The 11842-nt window shown below is 32.4% G+C and overlaps 1 protein-coding gene and 1 long non-coding RNA gene across 2 annotated transcripts; one reads left to right on the top strand and one right to left on the bottom strand.

The window, feature by feature from the left end:
- Positions 1-4497: 4497 nt before the first annotated feature.
- Positions 4498-7773, bottom strand: LOC112589422 (uncharacterized). The gene is made up of 2 exons (XR_003113536.1): positions 6604-7773; positions 4498-4575 (listed from the first exon to the last, which is right to left on the bottom strand). It is a non-coding gene; the product is annotated as an uncharacterized LOC112589422 (long non-coding RNA).
- Positions 7774-8545: 772 nt separating this feature from the next.
- Positions 8546-10699, top strand: LOC112589421 (uncharacterized). The gene is made up of 2 exons (XM_025302602.1): positions 8546-8841; positions 8959-10699. Exons 1-2 carry the CDS (start codon positions 8593-8595, stop codon positions 10162-10164), a joined length of 1455 nt encoding a protein of 484 aa, XP_025158387.1. The 5' UTR covers positions 8546-8592; the 3' UTR covers positions 10165-10699.
- Positions 10700-11842: the final 1143 nt, after the last annotated feature.

Here is an 11842-nt window from a genome sequence, read left to right as displayed (position 1 = left end):
TTTAGTTTATTGAATGTTTTCTTTGCCCGCCTCCCTAACCAACTATAAGTTGCTGCAAGGTCGTTTGTTAGCAACTGTAAGGTTCTTTGTATAAAATTATATATGGAATTTCCACCAATCTTTGAAAGTTCATTCATCTGCAAAATTCAAAATAAGAATATATTAATTAAAATTTTTAACTAATAATATTGTAATATAATGTAAAAAAATGTAGCATGTATTTGAAAATAATATTGTTAATTGTTTATAATATCTATTGTTAATTGTTAAGTAATTGTTTATAATATCTATTGATAATATTAATAGATATTATAAAAAATTACCGCAACGTTAAAATTTGTTTCTAAATTTAGGTATTCCTCAACACGAGCTAAATCTTCTTCAGTTTGTGCAGGAAAATCAAACTTTTGCAAAAATAAGATTTCTTCTTGTACTTGATTCGCATTATTATTTGCAACGAGATTATTAATAGAAGTAGTTAATTCCTGGAGTGCATCTGTGTATTGCCACATATTTGCTTTCAGTATATTTTGTTGACGAATAATCTCTTTGAAATATTTCTCTAGAAAAATGGAATTTATTAATAAATTGTCGAACATATGCGCGCGCGTAGTACGTAAGTTCGATAAGTTTAACAAAAAATATATATAAACTGTAGATTAAATATACAGGCGGGTGTTATTTAATTTGCGCCCACTATTTACACAATGATATTCCTCATGGAAAACCTTGTCAAAAAGTTCTGAACCATTTTTTTCTATAACATATAATAAAGGAATAATTATTGAGTAAAATATAGCCAAACAGCGCCGAGCTTTAGCCTGGTGTTAGTGAGCTGGGCGCCTAGTAATGTATGCTCACGCAAACACTATTAGACCCGCGGTTCATTGACGCGCGCCAAGCTAAAGCTTGGCGCTGTTTGGCTATATTTTACTCAATAATTATTCCTTTATTATATGTTATAGAAAAAAATTATTCAGAACTTTTTGACAAGGTTTTCCATGAGGAATATCATTGTGCAAATAGTGGGTACAAATTAAGTGCCATCCTCTATACATACCGCAATTGTATTGTAAATGTAGTGGACAACATTTGCATTCATTCATAAATGGCCGGTCATTGCTATTCAAATCTTCGTTATTATCAAAATCTACAAAAAAAACATTATAATTTTACATTTGAGACACAGTTAATTATTATAAAACTATATTATAAAAAATAATTTGAAAACCATTAGATTTTGAAGTTTCGCCCTTTCGAAATTTCTCTGCATTTGATAATGTACTAATATTATTAGTAGCTTCATCATTGTTCTTTTTTTTCGGCTTGATTTTTATAAATGTATTGACTTCTGAAGAAAAAACAATTGAGGATCAAATTTTAAATGTAAATTTTTGAATTCATAAATAAATTGCTACTGTTTTATTTTATTTATAAAATTTTTATAAAATTTCTGTAATGTATCAGATAGATAAATGTATACAAACCGTTTGTTGGTTTCATACGTGGGGGAGTCGGTAATTTAGTGGCGAACTGGTTATCATTGTTATTATCGTCTGACGACGATAAATTACTCTCCTCAAATGAGGAGCCATACGTTTTTTTCGTGATTTTCCTTTTAGACACGGCTGATCTACCGCTGACATCAGAATTTATATCAGAAGAATATTCTGCTTTACAACATTTCTGTTTTGCTATTGAATAATTGTCTGAAACAAAATAATAAGTTGCATATAACGTAACAAGGTACAATAAATAATTTTTTAATTAAAACATAATATAAGTAGTATATATACTACTACTATATATATATTTACTGAAAGTTCCATGTCTTAGAATCCGAACAGGATACGAGGGCCAACAAGTATTTGGTTCTTCGTGATTTCTAATTGCTGCAGTTAATTTATCTAATGGAAGCGATGGCCAATAACACTTATTGTTAATTAACCAACTAGATGGAACCGCTTCCACAGTATCTTCATCCGTGAAAGTGACGATTGTCCACGTTTTTGCCATATTTTTCTACATATTCTCAACAATTAGTACATAATTGGATGCATCCAGAAGCACAACCTTGAAGTGAGCGGTCATGTTTCTGGATGCACCCAATAATTCTAGATCACAATAATTCCGAATATTATAATTGTAGAGTCATACCGTTAATAAAATTTAGTTCACAAAAGAATAATTAATATATTTTTATTATTTTATATTCATAATTTTTAATATTAACATTTTTATTAATAATTTGTTAATTTTTATTATAAAATATAATAAATAGAATTGACATCACTTAAATATAAAATATAAAATTCAATCGACATTACTTAAATAATATTGAATTAAAATTTTTTAATATGTAAAAATAAAATCATAATCCGATCATAGAGAGTGAAGTAAAGGAAAAACAACAAATTTATCTTTAAATTGTAATCTGACACATTTATGCAATATTTCATTAATATTCCACCTTTGAAGATTGTTACTAATATTTTCCATTAAATGTATACCTAAATTAGAAGATTTACATGGTTCATTATAAAAATCTGTTATTAATTCATATTTATTTCCTATTATTACTGCATTTTCACTGTCTATACTGGCAATATTTTTAATTAAAATGATGTCACCATTGTTTAACCTACAACAATTATCTGGTTCTTTTATTTTCAAAGTAAAATTAGGAAACACTATTTCTTCCCACTGACTTCTATATAAATTTCGATGTAAAGGGCCGTTATTATGTTTATTTAATAATTCGGGTTCGGTGTTCAATTTATTTTCTTTGTTTAATTCCGCGAAGTTTTCTTCATGTATACGATTTATTATTTGTTGTAACGGTTTATCTTTTTTACGAATATATCTTTTTATTTTTTGTATATGATTTTCGAAGGGATAGGCACTGTAATTTTGTAAAAGACCAAATTTTTTTACATCATCACATACATGTAACAAATTATGTATATTAATTGTGCAATTGTCTTTACCATACAAAATGATAAAAGATTTTACAAAATAATTAAAAAGAGAATTAGCATAATCTAAATGTTGAATATGAGGAGATGATAAAATAGTTACAGCAACATTCAAACACATGAAATTTAGATAATTGTCATGACTGAGAACAGATTTTAAAACAACAGGCCCTGTGTATAGTAAAAATTGCCTAAATTCTGTTGCCTTCCACCTTCTACTTTCTTGTAATGATCTCGGTTTACGATTGAATTCTAATGGAATATTTTTAATTTGATTTATTAATAAATCAGAAATTTGTGAAATATGTGTATGAGAAAATTTTGTTGGTGGTTTACCAAAACACCACAAATGTACTAAAGTTCTTGTAACGCCCAGATCAATGAAATGCATTGGCTCTACAGGAAAATCACTATAATCATATTTAAATCTTTAATTAATTCAAGATCTGAAATTTTTGAATTTACATGATGTTCTTCTTCAATTTTTGATCTAAATTCAAAATCGGTTCTATCACGAAATTTTCTTAAACTCGAAAAACAAACTCTACCATTAATATAATCCCCCTCAATATGACATTTTCTACACGAATAATAACGTCAGTATGACCTTTAGTAAACTTAATAAATGCCTTAGCAGGCGTATCACATATAAAACCTTTAATTTTAAAGGGATAGTTAGATTCATTTATTGTAATACCATGCGTTGATAAATCGATAGCTTCATTGATAAAATCTTTTAGAAATATATTTGCATCATTTAGTTTTGTTTCTCCGTGATATATGCCTACAATACCTACTTTACTACGATTTTCAACTAAACTGCATAATATTGGCCACAACTGTTGATTTGAACTTTCAAAAAGAGATAAACCATCAATATTTATATAAACTTCTACTTGTTGTAAATTTCTTAAAGTTATAAATGAAAAAAGTTTCTGAACGCAACTATTTAAACCGAAGTGAAAATAATGTCCTGGTTCAACAATTTTTAAAGCTTTTTTTCTAGGAGTTTTCATTAATACGCGAGCATCCGAAGGCAAATCATTATGTTTTGACTTTAAAATACCTAATAATTCATTCAGAGCAATATGAGTAATCATATTTTTCAGAGCCCAAGTAGCAAGTTGAGATGCTAACGAAGATTCATTAGCTGTATTATTGAAATTTTCATAATTACTAATTAATTCATCGTTATTCAAAGTATTTTCATTACTCGAATCATTGCTGTTATCAGACTCATCATTATCTAAGTGAAAATTTACTATATCATCTATATTATCTATATTGTTATCTATATTACCTATATTGTTATCTATATTATTATCTATGTTATCAATCTCAATATTGAAATCATTATCCAATTCAATGTGGCCATCAATGCATGGTGTTGTAATAAATTCTTTATTCATATCATTATTTTTATTTAAATATTGAGCAAAATCATCAGATTTTATTAAATTTATTGAAATATCTGTACAGGCTTTTGCGCGCCTATAATATTTAGTAGAAATTTTAGGCATACTTATTTTTTATTTTCTGTATAACAGCCTCTAGTGCAATCTCCCAAAATCTGGTGGTCTTGCGCTCCAGAATTAAAACTCTACAAAATAAAAAATGTCTTAATTTATATTTAAAGGTAAACTTATTCTAAAGAATATAGAAAATAAGAATGTGTTCATGATGCATTTGTATTTCAGACTTTCATACTTTGAGTCTATGTACTAACAATAAACTAAATTAATATTTTATTTATATGACAATACATATTTTTTATCAAGCAAGAATAGAATTTAAGGAGCCTATTCTGTAACTTTTAACAATGTTGTTATGCATTACTGCACAGATTTTATGTATCATGTAATAGCTGCGCAATGATACACAACAACATATCATTAAAGGGTACAGAATAGATTCCTAAGTGTACAGTATTTATTTATTTGCTTATCGTGATTATAATTTCTTTTAAAAATATTAAAAATATGTTCTGAAATAGTTCTGCTTTGATATTGAATCTATTCAAAAATCACCGTTGGCTGAGATGTATTCACATAAGCTAAACACTACCATATTTTTTAAATTAATTTATATTTTTAAATATTTTTTGTTAATAGTAATAATTATAAGTTAACAAAATCAATAATATCCTAGATATACAGGGTGCACGATTTATCTGAAGACATTGAAATATCTCGAGAACTATGCATTGGATAAAAAAAAGTGGTTGATGAAAGTTGTTAGTCTCGAAGGGGGACATCCAATGATACCAAACTCGACCTCCCACCCTACCCCCTGGGGTGGGGGTTGGGGGCAACTTTGAAATCTTAAATGGAAACCCCCATTTTTTATTACAGATACGGATTCTACGCAACAAAGTACGTAAATTTTGTCCGAAACTTTTTTTTTTATTCGTGATAGATGGTGCTGTAATCGCAAAAAATTATATTTTCCGCAATTCTCCAGAATCATTGGATTGAGAAATAAAAATACCTGTTCAATATTTTTAAAGAACATAATAAAAGTTATTCCCCCCCCATCCTCTCGGGTAGGTGGGTGATAACGTTCAAATCTCAAATGGGACCCACATTTTCATCGCAGAATTAGATTGTACGTGAAATTTTTATTGAAATAATTTTTTTCATTCGTGATAGATAGCATTGCACTGCCTTTTATAATAAGCCGTAGTTCGCCATATACCCACAGTGGCGCGTCGAGCAGTTCCCTCTTCGATTCGGGTTTACCGCGCCATCTATCACGAATAAAAAAAAAAGTTTCGGACAAAATTTACGTATTTTGTGGCGTAGAATCCGTATCTGCAGTAAAAAATGGGGGTTTCCATTTAAGATTTCAAAGTTGCCCTCAACCCCCACCCCTAGAGGGTGAGGTGGGAGGTCGAGTTTGGTATCATTGGATGTCCCCCTTCGAGACTAACAACTTTCATTAACCAATTCATTTTTTTATCCAATGCATAGTTCTCGAGATATTTCAATGTCTTCAGATAAATCGTGCACCCTGTATATCAAGCATATTTCAGACTTTTACATATATTGTATCAAAATCACATAAATCGTGCACCCTGTATATCAAGCATATTTCAGACTTTTACATATATTGTATAAAAATCACATATTCCCAGTAAAAATACAATCTAACAGCAACATATAATATTAATGTTATAATTTCGTACTCAATAATGTAACTGCAATGTAATGTATCTTGTTTATTACAATTACATTTGTTGAGTAGAAAATTATAACATTAATATATTATGTTGTTAGATTGTGATTTTATTAATGAGAATATATACATGATTTTAATACGGCACAGAAATCTGAAATATGCATTATGCATGCATATATTATTCATTTTGTTAGCTTATCATAATTACAATTTCAAACAGAATAAATATTATCGAAGCAGAATTACATATTTGTTTTAAAATAAATTATAATCACGATAAGCAAATGAATAAATAGTACTGTACACTTAATTATATTCTATTCTTGTTTGATAACAAAAAATATATGTATCAATAAAATACCAAATTTTTAAGTTATAAAATTGCCCAAATAATTTATACAAATGCGTGTAAAACATATGTACTACACAATTATACATATACACAACTTACAGTTTTAATTCTCGTATCCGTATAGTCGTATTATCTCTATTTTGTAGCCGTTAAAACGGCTGATTGATTGATTATTTCACTGAAATCTTACGATTGGAATCCAAACGTTCACTTTCAGGGTACCTATTATGGAACTCGTCGATTCGATCGATTCCGATCGGAATAATTCCGTTTCCCTTAAGTGTCGTCTACAATGAAACTTTAAGACTTAAGCTTTAAGAAATTGACCAATCACAATCGACTATTACAAGAATGATCCAATAGAATTAGTCAATTTCTTAAAGCTTAAGTCTTAAATCTTCATTGTAGACGATGCTTTAGAAAAGACAATAGAAATGTAGGAAATAATTGAACGTTTCCGATCGGAATCGATTCCGACGAGTTCCATAATAGGTACCCAGGAAATGGCGGTAATCGAGCATCGATCATGTGTCGCGCGCTGACGATCGATATTATTGGCTCTGCCATTTGTAATATTCTTTTCTTTTTTACCATTGGTTATGCAAACTCGCGAACTAAATATGAATCGTGCATTTATTATACACAAATTGTTAGGCCGGTATTCATAGTCAGATACTTGAGATAGTCTTATATTTAAGACTATCTCAAGTTCATCTTCAGATATTCAGTAGCCAATGAAATGATCCATACATATTCTCAAGATAAACTTAAGACGTTCTTAAATATAAGATCCGACTATGAATACCGGCCTTAGTTAACTTAGTTAACTTTTGATCACAAATGCAAACAGTGAATTTTATGTAATACTCATTACCATGTAATATTTATTATTTATTATAATATTACAGATGAATTACGATAAAGAATTTGTAAATTTCCATCCTTTTTGGAACAAAAAATGAATAGTCCAAAACATGTCCATGTACGATCATCCATTGGACGTACAGTATATATCCATACATTAATTATATAAAGTGGATTTCAAATGGTGTCCACTGGATGTACGTTTATTATTAGTCAATGTACGTACTTATATGGACGTATAATGGACAACTATTTTATGTCCATGGATATATGAACGTAAAATGGACGTAAAATGAACGTCCATAAGACGTACTGCGCTATTTGGGCATTTACATAGGTGGAAAATTATGTTATTACGCTCATAAAAAATAAGCAGCAGACCAAGTCGAGTGATATTTTTTTAACAAGATACTCATATCATTCAACTTGGTCTGCTGCTTACTTCTACTGAACACAATAATATAATTCCTCACCTATGGAAATAATAGCATTATATATATATTCATTCAACGTTGATGACAAATTTATTAACATTAAAGAAATTATGGTTTATAACTTTTTTAACTTACACTCAAATTTAAAAATATTTTTCGCTTAAAATATTATTAGACAATTAATACTCTCCTTTAATATGCTGTTTTTAAAATTTTATGAAGCCTTTTGCCACTTTTCTTCACAATCACTATTTGTTTTCTTCATTTCTTCAATTATAACTCAAAGTCTCCAAGACATTTGTGTCTACGCCACAATCACTACTTATTTGACACTCGAATATGCCATCCTGCTCTCGTAATAAGTGACAGCTGAGGAGTTCGGTTCTGGACACGGAACGAGAACGATCTGTTGCTCCTTGTCAGTATAACCTATTCCTTTCATTTTATATCTTAGACCTGGCATTCTCACAAAGTTTTATCGCTAATCTCACTGTTGATTACATGCATTCGAGTCGGAAGATTTTTCGTCACGTACTGCAAGGCTCACTTCGGAATTTTATACCATGGACATAGACAAAGGAAACCTCGATTCGGATAAGGACACGTCATCTCCTCTAAATACCCTTGATGACAGATCGCAGTATTCTTTGTATGCGGAATCGGTGAAAGATCAACGCAATAATTCTTCTATACATTCTCTACATTTTCATATTCGAATGGGACCTCTGATCCCTCGCCGGGGGCGAGGGAAAAGTCTAGTAATGCATTGACCGAAACACATAGGAGACTCATGCAAAATAGATCTTCGTCCAAAGGTCCTTTCGAAATATATATATCCAAAGTTGTAGATAACCGCATCGATAAAAACATTATCATGAGTGAAATAAAAATTGGCAAAATAATGGCTAGACTTTTTCCGACATTGTGGAGATCCGCGATCAATCTGAAATCTGTCGGAACATATAAATTCTCAGTCTCCTTCCCAGACGGGGTAGCGGCCAATAAAATGGTGGAAAACGTCTCAGTCATGGGGGAAAAGGTAATTAGGGGTACCATTTGGATAGCTTACGTACCGGATTATCGTATCACTTCCAGGGTTGTTACCAGAGATATTGATTATTCTGAAACAACGGAGAAAATCCAACAATTTTTACAGGCACCTCCTCATTATATAACCCAGCTACCGGAAATACTAGAAGTCAAGCATATTCAAAGAAGGATAGTGGATCTTGCCGATAAATCTAAGTTCGTGTATATTCCATCCAATATGATAATGATAACATTTGCAGGTCTATCCGCTCCCAAAGCAGCTATCTATTTAGGGAAAAAGATCAGATTTGCACCATATATACAGAAAGTAAAGAGATGCAACAATTGCCAACGTTTCGGTCATATTGAGGCTCAATGCAGAGGTGGCTCGAAAGCTATGGTATGTGCAACCTGTGCGAGCAAGGGACGTCATTCGAAGAGTTGCTCATCATCTAATCTGGCTTGTATTAACTGCCTACGGAGGAAACTTCCTTTCCCTAATCATAGGGCCAGGTCGGGCATATGCCCGACTTTTATTGAAAACCGAAGAGCGAAGATTGTCATGGCGAAGTTGGGTCTGAATCCAGCGGATGCCATGGCGTTCTATAAACCCACCGGGCATCGTCTACCAGATAAATGGTTCGAAATTAATAGTGCTGAAGAATCTGCTACGTTTGCGGACTTTATCCCCTGGTTTAAGGAGAGCGACTACTTTTCGGACTTGGACCCCGGACTGCCGACTAGCGGAGAGAACAACCTGAAAAACCATCCGGAAGACAAATTATCTAAGAACAAGATAAGTCCACATAAATCTAATATATCTCGCAGAACCTCACTACCACGCAAGAGAAAAAGATCAATAAGCTTCAACCTTCCTTCGGATCAGATGACACCTTCCCCATCTGAGGATATTCCCGTAATTGATAATCCAATCCCTCCGGATCTGGGAGCCCCTCCTACAACTTTACCCCTGGCCGGGCGGGGGGATTGTAAAACTCTTTTCCTTACAACAAGTTTGCCTTGCCTTCCCTCACCTCAGGGTGGATTGGGAGAGGTGGTGGAGGTAGAGGGAGATTATCCCTCCTCCTCGCCAAATATGGAGGTGGTTCCTTCTATTATTCAAGATCCTAATACAGAACAGATTTTGCTGACGGAATTTAACAACTTCATCACAGATTATGGTGAAAAAATAGACCCTACCTCTGAAGATACGGCGCCGCAATTAATTATTTCTGGTCCCCATAACGTGATATCGGGTTTATGCTCTTTATTGTCGTCTTTAATAGTCAAACATCAGGAAGAATATCTCAGAACAAATCAAGAAGCGAATTAATCTGTATTGCAACTCCAAAATAACAAATAAAAAAACAAATATTATCATAACACGGTCTACTTTTGTTGGAATAGTTATAAAAAGGGAAGATGGCTCAGAATAATCGGGACAGTTTTCTTTCCATAGTGCAATGGAATTGTAGATCTTTGAAAGCTAGATTTAACGATCTTATTGCTCTTCTTGATAAATACCCAGGGTTACCAGCTTTTATTTGTCTTTCGGAGACCTGGCTGAAAGACACTGATAGGATGAATCTTAACAATTACATTCTTATTACCAGCAACAAAGAAGATCCGGAAGGGGGTGCAGCCATAGCAGTTAGATCGGACTTCAATTTTGTGGTCACACACGCTGCGCTTGGTGAGGAGCTTCTTTCCACTTACAACATAAATTTCTGCTGCGTTGAATTTAATATTAACCAAATTCCGCACCAGTTGATCTCTGTATACAATCCACCTAACAATACATTAGTTGATGACGATCCGACCTTCTGGGATAACTTTTTTGCTAAGTTTAAGAGTACTAATAACTTGATCATTACCAGAGATTTTAATTATAGACACCCTCTCTGGTGTGATAACATTTTTAATCCGGCTAATGCTAGCAAAAAATTTGCTGATGCTATCTCCAATTCTAATTTAGTAATTTTAAATAATGGTAACCCTACATGGTCTTCCAAAGACTTACTCCATTACAGTGCCATTGATATCACGATTACCTCAAATTCCATATCAGCCTGTGCAAAATGGCAAACGCTCACTTATCTTTACGGAAGCGATCATTACCCAATTATCATTGAGTTTCTTGACCTCACTCCTGACAAATTTGGTTGCAGACCCCACTATAATGTTTCCAAAATTGATTGGGATCATTTTTCCAATAGTTTTGGGTCACAACTGTCACTTCTTTATGACAAAAAGGATAGTACATCTAAACTTTCGGCAAACCCTGTTTTTACTTACAACAACATTTTAGATAAGATACACTTCTCGCTGATTAATGCAGGAGCTTCCATCATGAGGGACAGACCATCTTTGCGTAGACCTCCTTCTCCTTGGTGGGATGAAGAATGTAGGAGCATCTTAAAAGCTAAAAAAAAGGCTTTTCTTTTATTCAAAGATGCTCCTACTTTGGAGAACTTGGAGCATTATAACAGGGCCTGTAAGGAGACTAATAAGAAACTTAAGAACATTAAAAAGTTTAAATATAGATCATTTTGCGAATCACTGAATAGAAACTCGGATATTAGTGACACTTGGAGAACTTTGGCCGCTTTTAAAAATAAAAAAAATCTTAGCATTATTAATGAATTTTCACAAGGCAGGCTTGAAGATGCTAAAGAATCCTTTCGTGACGCAGTTAAGCAACCTTATAATGAAAACCTTCGGATTGCCTCCTCTTCTGTAGTGAATAAAACTGAAGTTCCACCTTCAAACATGCCTAAGGCATACATTTCCGCTTGCAACTCTCCCCTTGAGGAGGAGTTCACGGTAGAGGAGTTTGACCTTGCAGTTGATAAAGCAAAGAAAAAGAAAACCGCGCCGAGCCCTGATTTGATTACTCGGAATATCCTTGTTCATCTTCCAGATAAGTTCTTTCAGAGCCTTAGAGCTTTATTTAATCAATTCATTGAACAAAGTACGTTTCCTAACTCCTGGAGAGATTATTTCATGTGTTT

This window comes from Harpegnathos saltator, unplaced genomic scaffold (assembly GCF_003227715.2).
Source record: "Harpegnathos saltator strain DR-91 unplaced genomic scaffold, Hsal_v8.6 scaffold505, whole genome shotgun sequence".
NCBI lineage: Eukaryota > Metazoa > Arthropoda > Insecta > Hymenoptera > Formicidae > Harpegnathos > Harpegnathos saltator.
This window is presented reverse-complemented; position numbering and strand designations above follow the sequence as displayed.